Source organism: Bos javanicus, chromosome 21, assembly GCF_032452875.1.
Source record: "Bos javanicus breed banteng chromosome 21, ARS-OSU_banteng_1.0, whole genome shotgun sequence".
Classification (NCBI taxonomy): Eukaryota; Metazoa; Chordata; class Mammalia; order Artiodactyla; family Bovidae; genus Bos; species Bos javanicus.
The window spans coordinates 26,739,660-26,759,068 of NC_083888.1; the positions used below are offsets into that span (position 1 = coordinate 26,739,660).

The 19,409-nt window shown below is 42.8% G+C and overlaps 1 protein-coding gene and 1 non-coding gene across 2 annotated transcripts in view; one reads left to right on the forward strand and one right to left on the reverse strand.

The window, feature by feature from the left end:
* The window catches only part of TMC3 (transmembrane channel like 3), a 55,545-nt gene extending 44,748 nt beyond the window's left edge, over window positions 1-10,797 (reverse strand). Inside the window, exons 1-3 of the mRNA XM_061394602.1 lie at window positions 10,498-10,797; window positions 8,492-8,638; window positions 2,934-3,009 (exon numbers count right to left, since the gene is read on the reverse strand). Of these exons, the coding sequence (XP_061250586.1) occupies window positions 2,934-3,009; window positions 8,492-8,638; window positions 10,498-10,586 (312 nt within the window). The 5' untranslated portion in view covers window positions 10,587-10,797. The remainder of the gene's footprint in view (window positions 1-2,933; window positions 3,010-8,491; window positions 8,639-10,497) is intronic.
* A 6,349-nt stretch (window positions 10,798-17,146) lies between these two features.
* On the forward strand, window positions 17,147-17,219 carry TRNAW-CCA (transfer RNA tryptophan (anticodon CCA)). Its single transcript has one exon. It is a non-coding gene; the product is annotated as a tRNA-Trp (tRNA).
* The last annotated feature ends 2,190 nt before the right edge of the window (window positions 17,220-19,409 follow it).

Here is a 19,409-nt window from a genome sequence, read left to right on the forward strand (position 1 = left end):
AGCTAGGAGAAGCCTGTGGGTTAGCATTAGCTGGGCATTTTACAGGAAAGAATAAGAAGAAAGGAATGAGAGGAGGTCAAAAAGGTAGGAAATGGCTGATCTGGTGGGTCAGAGGATGGAGTCTGGATTTAATTCTGAATGCAATGTATATACGATGTACATTAATGTATGTAAGATGGACTATCACTCAGCCATTAAAAGGAACAAAATTGGGTCATTTGGAGATATGTGGATGGACCTAAAGTCTGTCATATAGAGGGAAGTAAGTCAGAAAGAAAGTACATCAAGGCTGTATTTTGTCACCCTGCTTATTTAACTTATATGCAGAGTACATCAAAAGAAATGCTCGGCTGGAAGAAGCACAAGCTGCAATCAAGATTACTGGGAGAAATATCAATAACCTCTATGCAGATGACACCAGCCGTATGGCAGAAAGCAAAGAACTAAAGAGCCTCTTGATGAAAGTGAAAGAGGAGAGTGAAAAAGTTGGCTTGAAACTCAACATTCAGAAAACTAAGAACATGGCATCTGGTCCCATCACTTCATGGCAAATAGATGGGGAAACAGTGGAAACAGTGTCAGACTTTATTTTGGGCTCCAAAATCACTGCATATGGTGACTGAAGCCATGAAATTAAAAGACGCTTACTCCTTAGAAGAAAAGCTGTGACCAACCTAGACAGCATATTAAAAAGCATAGACGTTACTTTGCCAGCAAATGTCTGTCTACTCAAGGCTATGGTTTTTCCAGTGGTCATGTATGGATGTGAGAGTTGTAGTATAAAGAAAGCTGAGCACCGAAGAATTGATGTTTTTGAACTGTGGTGTTGGAGAAGACTCTTGAGAGTCCCTTGGACTGCAAGGAGATCCAACCAGTCAATCCTAAAGGAAATCAGTTCTGAATATTCATTGGAAGGACCGATGTTGAAGCTGAAACTCCAATTCTTTGGTCACCTGATGTGAAGAACTGATTCATTGGAAAAGACCCTGATGCTGGGAAAGATTGAAGGCAGGAGGAGAAGGGGAGGACAGAGAATAAAATGGTTGGATGGCATCACTGACTTAATGGACATGAGTTTGAGCAAGCTCTGGGAGTTGGTGATGGACAGGAAGGCCTGGCGTGCTGCAGTCCATGGGGTCGCAAAGAATCAGACACAACTAAGCAACTGAACTGAAGTCAGCAAAAGAAAAGCAAATATCATATACTAATGCATATGTATGGAATCTAGAAAAATGGTACAGATGAACCTATTTCCCAGGCAGAAATATAGACATACTTGTAGAGAAGGGACATGTGGACATGGCGGGGGGAGATGGGTGGGACAAACTGGGAGACTGGGATTGATATATATATACTACCATGCATAAAATAGGTAGCTAGTGAGAAGACGTTGTATAGCACAGGGGGTTCAACCTGGTGCTCTGTGATGACCCGAGAGGAGGGATAAGGGTGGATGGGAGGGGATATATATACACATATATAGTTGATTCACTTTGTTGTACAGCAGAAATTAATACAACATTGTAAAGCAATTATATTCCAATAAAAAAGACACAATCATTGATCACTATCATATGAGATATAAGAATGAATAAAGTTAACCCCGAAAAAAAAAGGGGTAGAGAAATGATGTTATGAATGAGGAGGGGAAGAACCAAAGTGTCAGAATGAAAAAATCTGCTGTCTTCATAGTGGATGGTAAATGCTTTTGGAAAACAATTGATTAATATTTATCAAGAACCAAAAAACATGGATCATCCTTTTTTCTACAGAGGTCATAGTTTTGACATGTAGCCTAGAAAAAAGACTTTTAAAAGACTGGAAAAGCCATCTGTACAAAGACAATCTTTGCAGGTCTGTTTACACTAATGAAAAATTAGAAGCTATTTAAATATCACCAGCAGGCAAGTAACTAATTAAATTAACATGCATCTTCCTGATGGAATATTACAGAGTCATCGAAAACAATAAGTACAAAAACATGGTGAAAAATAAAACAGCAACATGGAGAAAAATCCTTGTTATGGTGTTACCTGAAAAAAAGAAAGCAAGACAAAAGTATTTGTATACTATAATTACTCTGGGGCTTCCCTGGTGGCTCAGATGGTAAAGAATTCACCTGCCAATGCAGGAACAGTGGGTTCAATCCCTGGGTTGGGAAGATCCCCTGGAGAAGGAAATGGCAACCCACTCCAATATTCTTGCCTGGGAAATTCCATGGACAGAAGACCCTGGTGGCCACAGTCTATGGGGTTGCAAAGAGTTGGACACGAGTTAGTGACTAAACAATAACAACACAATTAGTCTGATGTGAAAATTATATATCCAATGACTGAAATGTGAAGTTTAAAGAAAGATACTAGCAAAGCAGTAAAAGTTACTCTTATCTACTTCATCCCCCGCCAAAAGATACTATGGAAAGGAGGATTAGAGTGGAAGAAATAATTTTTTTCATTGTTTTTGAAGCATTTATGAAAATTATTGGAATGTCTTTATTAATAGATACTTTCATGTATACTAAAGTTCAATGGTCAGTAACTGGATAGGAAAAGTAACAAGCAATAATCTAGCACTTATAAAGTGAGCATTGGAATATGCCTGCAACTTTCTTATTAGATGAGATACAGTGAAGAAAACCCACACATGTAAGTGGGCTTCACTTGGGAAAGAGGCCAGATCATTCCCCCAAGGGAAGATCTCCTTTTTCTGATGAGTTGGGCTTCCTCCGGGAAGCATAATTTGTTAAGTGACGTCACTGGGACTTCAAATGCAAGTTTTGGGAAACTCGGACCTTCGAGCTCACCATACTGTTCAACAACTATTAATGAGGGACGTTTATAACCCATATAGTACAGCAAGTGCAAGGTTAATTACAACTGCCTGGGCTAGGGGACCAGAGGAAGAGTGGGCACCTGCGTGTGTATGCTCTTTACCTCGGCACCGGCTGCTTGGTAGCCTCGAGTCCTGGTCAACCGCCCTTCAAACTTCAGCACAATATCCTTTGCTCGCCTGAGAAAAGAACAAAAACATGGTGGTGAGCACAAGTTTATCACCCGGGTAATCTCAGCAACACATGTGAATGTGCAGTAGGAATAGATAGCCAAACAGTGGAGAAGAGATGCGCTTATGCAAATCTTGCATTTTCTAACTTTTGACAACCAGTTGTTGTTCAGTCTCTAAGTCGTGTCTGACTCTTCGAGACCCCAAGGACTGCAGCATGCCAGGCTCCCCTGTACTGCACTATCTCCCAGAGTTCACTCAGACTCAGGTCCATTGAGTCAGTGATGCCATCCAAACATCTCATCCTCTGCCACACCCTTTCCCTCCTGCCCTCAATCTTTCCAGTCAGTTATAGATCAAACCAGTCAATCCTAAAAGAAATAAACCTGAATATTCATTGGAAGGACTGAAGCTGAAGCTGAAGCTCCAGTACTTTGGCCACCTGGTGAGAACAGCTGACTCCCTGGAAAAGACCCTGTTGCTGAGGAAGACTGAAGGCAAAAGGAGAAGAGGGTGTCAGAGGATAAGATAGTTAGATGGCATCACCAATTCAATGGACATAAATTTGAGCAAACTCTGGGAGACAGTGGAGGACAGAAGAGCCTGGTGTGCTGCAGTCCATGAGTCACATCAAATGTTACTTAGCGACTGAACACCAACAACAGACGGGGCCTATATCAGTGAAAATAATAATTCATTTCATTTCATTCATTCATTATAAAATTTTAGGTCAATTTTTTTCTTTTCTGATTGGGATATAGGTGCTTTATGATGTTGTGTTAGTTTCTGCTGTTCAATGATGTGAATCAGCTGTATGCATACATATATCCCTTCCCTCTTATACCTCCCTCCCCATCCCCATCCGACCCCTCTAGGTCATCACAGAGCACCCAGCTGAGCTCTGTGTTACAGCAGTGGAGCTTCCCACTAGATATCTTTTTACACATGGTAGTGTATATGTGTGAATGCTATTCTCCCAATTCATTCATTACATTTTCCATGCAAGCGACTTTCTGCACACCTGTTTAGGTCAAGTACAGTGGAACACAGAGGTGCATAAAATACAGTTGTTCCCCTGGAATAGCCCATTAGCTAATAAGGATGACAGAACTGAAGCAACCATGGGAGAGGGTGGGTGTGTAAGGACTGAGTAGGGGGCCAAGGCAGCAGTGAGCCAGGCTGGGACCTGGGACCCTTTCCTGTAGTGTGTGCACCTGGACACACCTCCCAGGCAACAAAATACAAAGAAACTAAAAAGAACTAAAAATAACTGCCTGCACGCACAGTTGAGGCAAATTATGGACAATAAGATAAAAAGAGACCAAAACCCAAACTGTCACTTCTGAAGAGTCAGGAACAAAAGCAGGGTACTGTGCATGCCCCCTGCACACAGCACCACCTCAGGGTGGGCAGACCACCTAAGCCACCCCTCCGGCCTGACCCCTGAACACACCCTACCCTCACTGCATGTAAGGAACAAACTTGTACACCCCGCCCTGCTTCAATGAGCTGGCAAACAAGGGAACCTGTTATCTGTTCTTGTTCCCCCCTGCTGCAGCAGGGACCCCAATAAAGCCTCGTCTGAATTTCTTGTCTGACCTCTGGTTAATTTCTATTGATTAAGGAGGCCAACAGCCAGTTGTGGACGTGACTGGTGATGGAAGCAAGGTCCGATGCTATAAAGAGCAATATTACATAGGAACATGGAACGTTAGATCCATGAATAAAGCAAATTGAAAGTGATCAAACAGGAGATGGCAAGAGTGAACGTCAACATTTTAGGAATCAGTGAACTAAAATGGACTAGAATGGGTGAATTGAACTCAGATGACCATTATATCTACTACTGTGGGCAAGAATCCATTAGAAGAAATGCAGTGGCCATCATAGTCAACAAAAGCATCCAAAATGCAGTACTTGGATGCAGTCTCAAAACTGACAGAATGATCTCTGTTTGTTTCCAAGGCAAACCATCCAATATCACGTTAATCCACGTCTATGCCCTGACCAGTAATGCTGAAGAAGCTGAAGTTGAACAGTTCTATGAAGACCTATAAGACCTTTTAGAACTAACACTCCAAAAAAGATGTCCTTTTCATTAGAGGGGACTGGAATGCAAAAGTAGGAAGTCAAGTAACACCTGGAGTAACAGGCAAATTTGGCCTTGGAGTACAGAATGAAGCAGGGCAAAGGTTAATAGAGTTTTGCCAAGAGAACACACTGGTCATAGCAAACACCCTCTTCCAACAATACTAGAGAAGACTCTACACATGGACATCACCAGATGGCCAACACCAAAATCAGATTGATTATATTTTTTGCAGCCAAACATGGAGAAGCTCTATACAGTCAGCAAAAACAAGACTGGGAGCTGACTGTGGCTCAGATCATGAACTCTTTATTACCAAATTTCGGCTTAAATTGAAGAAAGTAGGGAAAACCACTAGACCATTCAGGTATGACCTAAATCAAATCCTTTACAATTAGGCAGTGGAATAGATTTAAGGGCCTAGATCTGATAGATAGAGTGTCTGATGAACTATGAACGAACATTCGTGATATTGTACAGGAGACAGGGATCAAGACCATCCCCAAGAAAAAGAAAAGCAGAAAAGCAAATGGCTGTCTGAGGAGGCCTTACAAATAGCCGTGAAAAGAAGAGAAGTGAAAAGCGAAGGAGAAAAGGAAAGATATACCCATCTGAATGCAGAGTTCCAAAGAATAACAAAGAGAGATAAGAAAGTCTTCCTCAGTGATCAGTGCAAAGAAATAGAGGAAAACAACAGAATGGGAAAGACTAGAGATCTCTTCAAGAAAATTAGAGATACCAAGGGAACATTTCATGCAAAGACGGGCACAATAAAGGACCAAAATGGTATGGACCTAACAGAAGCAGAAGATATAAAGAAGAGGTGACAAGAATACACAGAAGAACTGTACAAAAAAGATCTTCACGACCCAGATAATCACGATGGTGTGATCACTCACCTAGAGCCAGACATCCTGGAATGTGAAGTCAAGTAGGCCTTAGGAAGCATCACTATGAACAAAGCTAGTGGAGGTGATGGAATTCCAGTTGAGCTATTTCAAATCCTAAAAGATGATGCTCTGAAAGTGCTGCAGTCAACATACCAGCAAATTTGGAAAACTCAGCAGTGGCCACAGGACTGAAAAAGGTCAGTTTTCATTACAACCACAAAGAAAAGCAGTGCTAAAGAATGTTCAAACTACCACGCAATTGCACTCATCTCACATGCTAGTAAAGTAATGCTCAAAATTCTCCAAGCCAGGCTTCAGCAATCCGTGAACCATGAACTTCCAGATGTTCAAGCTGGTTTTAGAATAGGCAGAGGAACCAGAGATTAAATTGCCAACATCCATTGGATCATTGAAAAAGCAAGAGAGTTCCAGAAAAACATCTATTTCTGCTTTATTGACTATGCCAAAGCCTTTGACTGTGTGGATCACAATAAACTGTGGAAAATTCTGAAAGAGATGAGAATACCAGACCACCTGACCTGCCTCCTGAGAAATCTGTATGCAGGTCAGGAAGCAACAGTTTGAACTGGACATGGAACAATAGACTGGTTTCAAATAGGAAAAAGAGTATGTCAAGACTGTATATTGTCACCCTGCTTATTTAATTTATATGCAGAGTACATCATGAGAAACGCTGGGCTGGATGAAGCACAAGTTGGAATCAAGATTGCCAGGAGAAACATCAATAACCTCAAATATGCAGATGACACCACCCTTATGGCAGAAAGTGAAGAAGAACAAAAGAGCCTCTTGATGAAAGTGAAAGAGGAGAGTGAAAAAGTTGGCTTCAAACTCAACATTCAGAGAACTAAGATCATGGCATCCGGTCCCATCATTTCATGGCAAATAGATGGGGAAAGAGTGGAAACAGTGGCAGACTTTATTTTGGGGGGCTCGAAAATCACTGCAGATGGTGACTGCAGCAATGAAATTAAAAGACACTTGCTCCTTGGAAGGAAAGTTATGACCAACCTAGACAGCATATTAAAAAGCAGACACGTTACTTTGCCAACAAAGGTCCATCTAGTCAAGGCTATGGTTTTTCCAGTAGTCATGTATGGATGTGAGAGTTGGACTGTGAAGAAAGCTGAGTGCCAAAGAATTGATGCTTTTGAACTGTGGTGTTGGAAAAGACTCTTGAGAGTCCCTTGGACTACAAGGAGATCCAACCAGTCCATTCTAAAGGAGATCAGTCCTGAGTGTTCATTGGAAGAACTGATGTTGAAACTGAAACCTCAATATTTTGGCCACCTGATGCGAAGAGCTGACTCATTTGAAAAGACCCTGATGCTGGGATATATTGAAGGCAGGAGGAGAAGGGGATGACAGAGGATGAGATGGTTGGATGGCATCACCGACTCAACGGACATGAGTTTGGGTAAACTCTGGGAGTTGGTGATGGACAGGGAGGCCTGGCGTGCTATGGTCCATGGGGTTACAAAGAGTTGGACACGACTGAGCGACTGAACTGAACTGAAGGATGCCAAGAACCCTGGTCAGTAACAGCAGTGGGGACAGTTCCTAACCCAGACCTCGTCACAGCCCAGCCTCTCTACAGGTAACAAATACATGCTCTGTCCTCCCAGATAGGTGGCTGTAGGTCCAAACCCAAGGCTGGAGTTCCCTGATTTCTCTGCCTCAGCAACACTCCCTCGGCCCAGAGCAGTCAGGGTCCACTGCTCTCTCTGCCTTCCATAGATCTGGTGAGTCTCCGCAGGTCCAATTACTGGAGTAATGCTCCAGTAGTTTCTCAAGGTAATTGGGAGGAGACAGGTGACAGGGAGGAGACAGGTGACAGGGGATGACAAATGCAGGTCTTGAAGGGCGAGCTGATCTCCGAGAGATTGATGGCTGGCCTGGGCCTCCCTGGTATCGGCGTCTCAGAGCCCTGGCTACACTTACGGAGGAAGGCCTGGTTCATTCCTTGAATCCTGACTGAAAAGTTATCATTTGCTTTGCTATCCCCGCAGGTTAAAAAAGACTCACCCTCTTACAGTTCAGATAATCATTAATCATCAGAGTTTCTGTATGCTTTTCAAAATTCTGATAGAATACATGACTTAGATTTTTTTTTTTTGATGTGGACCATTTTTTAAAACTTTATTAATATGTTACAATATTGCTTCTGTTTTGGGGGTTTTTTTTGCCCCAATGCAGTGGGATCTTCGCTCCTTGACCAGGGAAGGAACCCACAGCCTCTGCATTGGAAGGCAAAGTCCCAGCCACTGGACCACCAGTCAAGTCCCTACACGACCCTTTGTGTTTTTTTGAAATAGAGTTGATTTCTGGAGAAGGCCTTGGCAACCCTCTCCAGTATTCTTGCCTGGAGAATCCCATGGACAGAGGAGCCTAGCAGGCTACAGTCCTTGAGGTCACAAAGAGTCAAACAGGGCTGAAGCAGATTAGCACACACACTCTTGCAATAACCACCTGGTGCTATCGGGGCCCTTACCTCAGCGCCCTCAGCTTCTGCCCCATGGTCCAGGGTCGACAGCGAATGTTTGCCATGAGATCTTTCTGGAACTGTATGTTCTGAAAGATTTGTTCTGGATCATGGCTGTCCCCCGTTTCATCCGCAGTAAAGCTGTCCTCCAAGTTGCTGAATGGATCAGGGCATTAAGGAGGAAATCGGATTAGTAGAATTACTTCCCGCCAAGATTTTGCCCTGGGTAAGTTCAGCCTCTTGCTCTCTGGGGGTCATCTGTATGAAGCTGGTGTGTGTGGAAGAAGAGGAGAGGGATCTGGGGTGTTGGAGAGAGAATCCAGTAGTGTTAGCAGCCACTGGAACACATTCACTGACTTTGATGGGTCAGTGAAAAACAAAAGCTTCGAAGGATAAAAGATGCTATCAGAAGCTGTCGTCAAAGGAACCAAGAAAGTACTTATGTAGGATTCCTGAAGAGCAGCATCTTTGGTGGCAAAGCATAAAGAAAGGACTCCTCCTGCCCCCTAATTCTGGATGTAAAATAAACAAAAACCAAACTATCTCATCTAGAGAGCACCCCCAGGCCGCACTCCTGCTTGGATTCATTTGAAATCTGAGATAAGGATGGGAAACAGGCGGCCGTTTCTATGAACAAATTAGCTAAACAAATTTACACAGGTAAATATTTCAGGATATTAGTTACTCTCTAAGGAGAACAACTTTCCAAAGTGTAGCAACATTTATTCCCAGTGAAAATGAATACACTAATTCTAATGCAAATTGTTTTCTGTAATGTTACATATTTTTTATCTATTGGAATATAATTGCTTTACAATGTTGTGTTAGTTTTGTAACTGGGAAAGGTTAATTTTGAATTTATGTTGGAACTGCTTCTGTGACCTTAACCCTTTTTTGTTATTAAACATACATAATGGCCTGCCTGAGCCGCCCATCTGTGAAAGACTGCAAGGAAGTGAAACTAACACATCCCCCTGCCTGAGGCTTGCCATTCTAGAGGATATTTGTAAGGATTGAAGTCTTTTTACTTTTGTTTCCTCACTTCCCCCCATCTCTGATCAAGGAAAGGACCTGGCAACCAAGTCGTAACTAGATGGTTATTTTGAGGCACTAGCCTGCCATCTTCTCCGACAGCCCACTCTCCTCAGTTAAAATCTGTTCCTTGCCTCAACCCCTCCTCTCTCAGATTCATTGGGCTGGCGTTTGGCAAGCAGAGTCAGCTTGGACTCCATAACGGTTTCTGCTCTACAATGAAGTGAATCAGCTTAAAGTATAGAATATATCCCCTCCCCACTGGACCGTGCCCCGTGCCCCCGGCCCCAGCCCACCCATCCTTGTAGATCATCACAGAGCACCTGAGCTGAGCTTCCTGTGCTTAATTCAAAAGGACACATGTACCGTAAAGCAACTTTTCAGGAGGGGATAAAGAGTATTGTGCTATGGCTATTTCTTCAAGGAAGCACTTAAAGGTAAGGGGAAATAATTCCTTTGTTTTTTCTAATTCAGGTTGTTTTTACTTACTCCAAGGAGAATTTTCTCCAGCTTCTCTGAATTTATGGAGGTTTTAATATACCTTTGTAAATGTTTAACAAATTCAAGTAACACTCCCCCACTTCTAACTAGTCTATATTCCAACAGAAACCTCATTTATTATGACAGATGTATTGTCTGTTACTCTCGATACATCAGCTCTCTCTTGATATTGCTGATGGAGTAAAAGAGAAGAGAAAACAGATAAAGCACGACTGTGGGTTTGGCCAGCAATAAAGGCAGGTTGGGGTGTAAGCTTTTTGATGCTGATCAGAAGCAGGTAGACACTACCCTCTGTGCACATGGCTGAGGCTGTCTTCCTTGACGGATGAAGACCTGGATAAAGGAGTTTCTGAGCTTATTCTGAAGGAGAGCCCAGGAAGATGGGCACTTGGTCCTCTGGAGAGATGCAAGCAAGGGGGACCCAGGCTTTTCCTCCTCACACACCTGCCTTCACTGCACAGTGGATGGGCGGGACGGCTCACCTGAGCAGCAGGGACTCCTGATAGAAGTAGTGCTGGTTGGCATTTCTCCGGATGCTTCTAAAACGCTGGGATGCCTTCGGTGGTTTCATGGGAGCCAGCTGGCTGCCAGGGATCAGGAGAGGTGGGCAGGGCGCTGAGAAGCAGGCAGGCAGGAGTCTGCTGTGCGAGTTGCTCTGCCCTCCAGTTCTCAGGAGCAGGACTGTGCGTCTGCAGTGATGCTGTGAGCAGAGAAGCCAGGAAGCCACTCATGCATATGCATGTTAAGGTGGCTGTAGCAGCAGAGACTGGCTGGAGTTAAGACAGCCAAAGGCAAGAGGCTTGACCAGGTGATCTAAGACCACTTGGTGCTGCCCAAATAATCACGTGGGTGACCCCTTGTGCCAGGAAGGGCTCTGCTGTTTGCAAAGCACTTTATATCTGTTACCATGACTGGTGTTCAGAAAATATTTAGGGAGGATGCAAGGCATAGCTTGTTTGTTTAGTTTTTTAATTATCAATAAAAAAGTTTAGAGACAGTAAGAATCTTGTCGTGTCCATGTAATGGGAAAAATAAATCTGACTCCATATTAAATCATTTCTTTTATTTTAACCTTTGTATTCTATTGTGTTAAGAATGTTGCCTATAGCTTGAAATACACAGGAGAGCCCATTCTCAAGGCTCTGACCTTTAAGGGTGTAACACTTTTCCATTCCTATAGAGATGAAAAGTTGCAGAACAGAGAACAGTTTCTCCTGTTGGAGATCTATAGAATACTTGATCTATCTGGGAACAAAGGACTCCTACACCAAGACTTTGCAATAATGAACCATGCCTCCTCCCTTGTGTGCGCTGTCACTTCAGTCACCTGCGATTCTTTGTGACCCCTTGGATGGTAGCCTGCCAGGCTTCTCTGTCTATGGGATTCTCCAGAAAGAATACTGGAGTGGGTTGCCATGCCCTCCTCCAGGGGATCTTGCCCCAGAGACTGAACTCCCAGAGAACACTTCTCATAAGAGAAGTGTCTCTTACGTCTCCTGCATTGACAGGCGGTTTCTTTACCAGGGGATCTTGCCCCCAGAGACTGAACTCCCAGAGAACACTTCTCATAGGAGAAGTGTCTCTTACGTCTCCTGCATTGACAGGCGGTTTCTTTACCACTAGCTCTACTTTACCACTCTTTACCACTACCACTATTCTCAGCTTAATTTTTCTGTTTTGAAAAAAGTCAAACCTACAGAAATGTTGATAGAACAATACAAAGCATACAAGTACTGTATACTCATAACCTAGACCCACCAATTGCTAACGTTTTGTCACATTTGCTTGATTTTTATCTATACATTTCCCCCCTACACCATTTAAAAGTAACTAGAGGGGACTTCCCTGGTGGTCCAGTGGTTAAGACTCCATGGTTCCAATGCAGGGGATGCAGGTTTGATCCCAAGTCGGGGAATTAGATCCCACATGCCATGTGGTGCAGTCAAAAAAAACTATCCAAAAAGTGGGCTTTCCAGGTGGTGCTAGTGGTAGAGAACCTGCCTACCACTGCAGGAGACATGAGAGATGCAGGTTCCATCCTTGGGTCGGGAAGATCCCCTGGAGAAGGAAATAGCAAACCACTCCAGTATTCTTGCCTGGAGAATCCCATGGACAGAGCGGCCTGGTGGGCTACAGTTCATGCTGTCGCACAGAGTCAGACATGACTGAAGTGACTTAGCACAAATGCACATCAAGAAAGTAACTTAGAGAGGGTAAGAAACTTGTCCCTGTTCGTGTAATAGGGAAGAATAAATCTAACTCCATATTAGATTTGTTTCTTTCAAACAAGATGAATTCTTTAACTTTTGAATTCATCTATAAGTCCAGGACTTTCCAATAGTTTCACCACATAAACCTCCATTTTAAAAAAAAATTGACACAAGAAATTATTTGCTTGCAGTAAGGTTGGTTGAACTGAACTAGAAAAGGCCCTTTCTGTTGAAGACTCTGCATTGTCAGTACACTAGAGACACCTGAGTCATGGAATGGGCCAAGCACTAGACAACCGGGCAGAAAGGAAATCTGCTAGCAACTCCAGGCTTGGGGCTTAGGAGGGGGACTGCATTCATGCATTCTTTTATTCATTTATTAGCAAGTCATTAGATTCCTCTTTCTGTCTGTCATGCATGGGTCTGACAAACAAAGCCAGAACCCTAGCCTGGGATCTTGGGGTTCAGGGGCTGCCAGACAGGTGTTTAGATCCCCGGGCTCAGGGTCTGGGAATGAAACAGAGGCCTGGGCACCAGAGCTGGCCCTCACTCAAGATGGACTTGGGGCCTTGTGACATCTGGTCACCTGTCTGTCAATCTCCCTGAGGTCATTTGACCTGATAGTCCACCTAGTAATACTAGATAAAATCTGTGTTTATCAAATGGACAAAATGGCATATATAGTAGAATTGCTTCTGTTGGTTGGTTTGTGTGTGTTTTTTTTTTTTTAGGAAATGGCAATCCATTCCACTGTTCTTGCCTGGGAAATCCCATGGACAGAGGAACCTCGCCGGCTACAGTCCATGGGGTCACAAAGAGTCGAACACGACTGAGCGACTATATATATATACACATGTATATATATATTTGTGTTTTTAGAGGGGTGAAATTGAAAGTGTTAGTCACTCAATCGTGTCCAACTCTGCGACCCCGTGGATTGTATTCCGCCAGCTTCCTCTGTCATTTAGAGAGATAGGAAAAGGTAACGATAGCAAATTTTAAAGGATTCTACAGGGATTTATTAAAACAAATTATGATGTGTTTTTTGAATATTGGTAGAATGAGCTTTAATGTGCTCTGATGTGTGTGTGGTCTTTTTATGGTTTCCTTCTCCTGATTTTTAAAATTCTTTTTGAGTCCACCAGACAGTCACTGTGGCAATGAGCACAAGGTGAGGGGGTCGTTGCCGCTCCTTAGCCCCAGCACAAGGGACTCAGATTCACACACACTCCGCTCTTGTCCTGCCTAGTTCCTCTCTGGGCCTCAGCTCCTCTGGGCTCACCAGGGCTGGTTAGAAAGAGGAAGTGCAGGCAGATGTTAATTTCTGAGAGCTGGGAATAAATGACTGGGCTTGCATCTGACTTCCTCTGACAATCTGATTAGCGGCTTTAGATGTGCTGGATGGTTTTAAGTTAAGCCAGCATGTGTATGTAGATAAATGACTAAAAATCCCTCCAATGCTAATAGTGGAAACACTTTAAAAAATCATAAAGGATCCAATGTCAAGATGCACTAAAACCATTATTTTCTAGATCGACTGCTTACAAGTTCTGGGTGGTGTGAGAAGGAGGAAGATAATATTGAAAAGGAGAGAAAAATCACGTGGAGGTCTATTTGTATAACATACAAATCCTTTTCAGTTGGAAATAAAAATAAAAATTTGTTATAAATGCCAGGAGGTTTTAACAGAAATCATGAGGTGGCTTAGCTTACAGGCAAAACAACATTCATTCCCTTCATCATCTACAAAAGGCATTCCCCACCCCGCCACTCCCCACTTGCTGCTAAGTGAATACTAATACCCCTAAGGTACCATCTGAGTCCTATCAGCAACGCCAAGCTCCCTTTTCTAAGTTATCAAATGTTTAGCTCTGCATTTTACAAGAGAGACGTTTCCATTTTTGAGATATATTTACGTGCCTGTTATATTGTCTGAGTGACACTAAAAGCTTTTGTTTGAAGTTTAGAATTACAATTTGGGCCCAGAAAATGTTATTTAGGGGAGACGTTCAAGAATTGTTTCCAGTTTTCCAATTAACAAGGGAATTTGTTGAGACATGAGAGCAAATTACTGTTGTTGAATTCCTCCTGAAATCATCTCCTGCAGATTGAAGTTGAAACTGAGCAGATATGAAACTGAGATTTCCATGAGGGAGATTGCGATACTTTGTTACTCATTTAGTTATGAGAGGCTGACCACAGGGCAGGAGGGTGGGGCTGTCCTCTGCTACACTTGCCCCTGCAGTTAAGCGAAGACAGATTGTCACCACCCCAACAGAATCCTGTGGACGAAGGCAATGACTGTTAGAGGAGTTGCAACTGGGATATGAAAATAGAGATCTCCTATCCTGCTCTGCAGTTGTGCTTCCTCAAAAAAAAGAAATTCTTTTTCATAGATGATTATATCTAAACACATAAACTGTCCTAAGGGGACTTTCCTGGTGGTTCAGTGGTAAAGAGTCTGCTTCCCAATGCAGGGATGCAGGTCCGATCCTTGTTCGGCGAACTAAGATCTCAAGTGCCATGGGGCAAATAAGTAGGCATGTCACAGCTAGAGAAGTTCGTGCATCACAACTAGAGAAGCCTGAAACAAGACCCAGCACAGCCTAAACAAATAAATATTTTTTAAAAACAACAAAATTAAATTAAAGAAATAAAAGCCAAGTGAAAATTGTACCTAGATTATTGATGACCCACTATGGGTTAGTAGTTTATCTATTATGTATCCTTAAAAAGCTCACTGAAATATGGGTTATGTGACTGATACTCGCTTCCACCATGTTTAAAGCTTTCTCTTATTTTGACAATCCTTGACCTTAACCTTTCACTCAAGGCTACCAAAGGGCTTGGATTCCCCTCATCCTATTGCTTGACATTCTGCAAATCTGGTTTTCATTTTTGCCATGTCAATTTCCACTCACATTTTTTTTTAACCCTTCCGGCCTTCCTTTATAACTCACTATCTTTCCTTATTACCTCAATTTTGCATCTATTGTTTCAGAAAGAACCCTTTGATTTTATTTCATTGAGAAAAGTCAGTATGGGCTAAGAATTACATTTTGTTTTCTGTAGTAAATCTCCTGAAATATGCTTTTTCTCTACCTCTTGCGTGCTTCATGTTCATTGCCTTTTTTAATATTATGGGATTTTTAGTTAATTCTTTCTCTGTCCTTGCTCCTCGAATACCCAGTGTTCTTGTTGTTTGGTATTTGTTCCCCAATAATGTTCTTTAATTTTATGCACTGCTTCAAGGATGCTGTTAGATATAATCTCTCAGCTTGTCACTGGGGGAGACTGCTGGGTAATGACTTTGTGGGGTGAGGCAAGTTCAGTTCGGTTCAGTTCAGTCATTCTGTCATGTCCAACTCTTTGTAACCCCATGAACTGCAGCACACCAGGCCTCCCTGTCCATCAGGGAGGTAAACTCTCAGAGTTTACCAACTCATGGCCATTGAGTTAGTGATGCCATCTAACCATCTCATCTTCTGTCATCCCCTTCTCCTCCTACCTTCAGTCTTTCCCAGGGTCTTTTCAAATGATTCAGTTCTTCGCATCAGATGGCCAAAACGTTGGAGTTTCAGCTTCAACAATAGTCCTTCCAATGGATATTCAGGACTGAATTCCTTTAGAATGGACTGGTTGGATCTCCCTGCAGTCCAAGGGACTCTCAAGAGTCTTCTCCAACACCACAGTTCAAAAGCATCAATTCTTTAGCACTCAGCTTTCCTTATAGTCCAACTCTCACATCCATACATGACTACTGGAAAAACTATAGCCTTGACTAGATGGACTTTTGTTGGCAAAGTAATGTCTCTGCTTTTTAATATGCTGTCTAGGTTGGTCATAACTTTTCTTCCAAGGAGCAAGTGTCTTTTAATTTCATGGCTGCAGTCCCCATCTGCAGTGATTTTGGAGTTAAAAAAAAAAATCTCTCACTGTTTCCCCATCTATTTGCCATGAAATGATGGGACCAGATGCCATGGTCTTAGTTTTCTTAATGTTGAGTTTGAAGCCAACTTTTTCACTCTCCTCTTTCACTTTCATCAAGAGGCTCTTTAGTTCTTCTTCACTTTCTGCCATAAGGGTGGTGTCATCTGTATATCTGAAGTTATCGATATTTCTCCCAGCAATCTTGATTCCAGCTTGTACTTCATCCAGCCCAGCATTTCTCATGATGTACTCTGCATATAAGTTAAATAAGCAGGGTGACAATATACAGCCTTGACGTACTCCTTTTCCTATTTGGAACCAGTCTGTTGTTCCATGTCCAGTTCTAACTGTTGCTTCCTGACCTGCATACAGATTTCTCAGAAGGCAGGTCAGGTGGTCTGGTATTCCCATCTCTCAGAATTTTCCACAGTGTGTTGTGTCCACATAGTCAAAGGTTTTTAGCATAGTCAATAAAGCAGAAATAGATGTTTTTCTGGAACTCTCTCATTTTTTCTATAATCCAACGGATGTTGGCAATTTGATATCTGATTCCTCTGCCTTTCTAAAACCAGTTTGAACATCTGGAAGTTCATGGTTCACATACTGTTGAAACCTGGCTTGGAGAATTTTGAGCATTACTCTACTAGTGTGTGAGATGAGTACAATTGTGCAGTAATTTGGCATCGCCTTTCCTTGAGATTGGAATGAAAACTGACCTTTTTCAGTCAGTTGGCAAAGTCAGTGGCCACTGCTAAATTTTCCAAATTTGCTGGCATATTGAGTGCAGCACTTTCACAGCATCATCTTTTAGGATTTGAAATAGCTCAACTGGAATTCCATCACCTCCACTAGCTTTGTTCATAGTGATGCTTCCTAAGGCCCACTTGACTTTGCATTCCAGGATATCTGGCTCTAGGTGAGTGATCACACCATCGTGATTAACTGGGTCGTGAATATCTTTTTTGTGTAGTTCTTCTGTGTATTCTGGGCTTCCCTGGTGGCTCAGAGGTTAAAGCGTCTGCCTCCAATGCAGGAAACCCGGGTTCGATCCCTGGGTCAGGAAGATCCCCTGGAGAAGGAAATGGTAACCCACTCCAGTATTCTTGCCTGGAGAATCCCATGGACGGAGAAGCCTGGTAGGCTACAGTCCACGGGGTCGCAAAGAGTCAGACATGACTGAGCAACTTCACCTACACCTTCTGTGTATTCTTGCCATCTCATCTTCTGCTTCTGTTAGGTTCATACCATTTCTGTCCTTTATTGAGCCCATCTTTGCATGAAATGTTCCCTTGGTATCTCTAATTTTCTTGAAGAGATCTCTAATCTTTCCCATTCTATTGTTTTCCTCTATTTCTTTGCACTGATCAGTAGGGAAGGCTTTCTTATCTCTCCTTGCTATTCTTTGAAACTCTGCATTCAAGTGGGCACATCTTTTCTTTTCTCCTTTGCTTTTCACTTCTCTTCTTTTCACAGCTATTTGTAAGAGGCAGTGGAGGGGGAGGGCAACTAGGAGCATTGTCAGCCACAAATTGGCACTTGCCATGGGCACTTGCCGTCTACTTCCACAAGGATTAAATCAGGTTCTGCTGCAGCTGCTGACCTTACCACACCCCCTGAAAGGAGTTCAGGATGGTGAGCAGAAATGAGGCACTCTGTGCTCTGGAAAAACTGGTTGAACAGGTCTTCAGATAGTTAGATATTCTCAGGAGCTGATTTTATGAGCCCAATTCTTGTATCTCCTCATATCTAGAAAAGCACTAAAATCTTTCATGGTGATGATTTTCTCTCGTGATTAGCAGAAGCTTCACGAGACCAGCAGAAACTTTCTACCAAAAAAAAATATATGCTTGCTTGCATGTATTCCCCCTTCACCGAAATCACATCTCTACTGTCCTTTCCCCCCTGCCTCTTTGGAGCAGTTTCTCAGAGCTATCTGAGGTGCTGTCATCCAGGCTGCAGTCCTCATTTTGCCCCAAAATAAAACTTAACTTGCAACTCTCACATTGTGTGTTTTTTTAGCCGACAGTACCCTGGAAAGAAGAACTGGGGATTTGTTCTGTTAACTCCTCCCTTCTTGCGCCCGTGGGTAGTTCTCTCCTTCCGTTCTTTGTTCATATGGCCTCTTCCTCAGATACCTATGTGGCTTTGTCTGTCTCCTTTCCTTCTCTGTTAGGAAATTTTCCACAGCAGGAAGATCTCATCACTGTGGAGAGAGTTCTAATCTGTGGAAAATACCGACGCTGGAGACTTCCTATTCGGAATGGCCACTCTTGTTTGGATCACCTCTGTCTCTATAATGTAATTATGAATATTCATAGTATTTGTCACTGTAACCAGTTCAAGTGTGCAGTTCAGTGGTATTAAGCACATTCACACTGCTGTGCAACCATTATTTCCATCCATTTCCAGAATTCTCTTCAGGGTGCAAAACGAAAACTCTGTACCCGTTAAGCAGTCACTCCCCCCACCCGCCCTTCTCCTCAGCCTCTGGCAGCCATCATTCTGCTTTCTGTCTCAGTGCATTTGACCACCATGCTAGGTACCTCATGGGCTCCCCTGGTAAAGAGCTCAGATAGTAAAGAGTTGGCCTGAGATGCAGGAGACCCAGATTCAGTCCCTCTGTCGGGAAGATCCCCAGGAGAAGGGGATGGCTACCCACTCCAGTATTCTCGCCTAGAGAATCCCATGGATGAAGGAGACTGATGTCCATGGGGTCGCAGAGTCAGACATGAATGAGCCACTAACACTTTCACTTTCACATATGTATAGGTATAAGTGATTGATTTTGCTAAACAGCAGAAACCAGCACAACATTGTACAGCAACTGTGCTTCAATAAAATTTAATTTTTAAAAGTGTGAAGAAAACAAAAATAAAAACAAACAAAAAAACAGAGAGTACCTATTGTGCCCACTGGGGCCCTGAGAGTATCGCCTACCTGTGACCTCGCAGGACAGTGGTTTTAGCTCAGCTGAGAAAGAGAGCTTTCTGTTCCTCCCTGTTGGTTTAACCATATGATACATGATCCTGTAAACAAATTAATTTCCCTGGGGACTTTTGAAAGCATCCTAACTGTATTATCATTTTTCTGCATAAAGGAAGCTTAGCAAGAAAACAATTATAGAATAGACTTGAAATGATCTCCAAATGGCCATCAAATAGAGAAGGCAGTCCACAGACATGCAGGAGGGAGGAAAAAAAAAAGGTTTTTCTTGTTAAATCTAGATTTGTTTATTCTGAAAACTCAGTTGATCC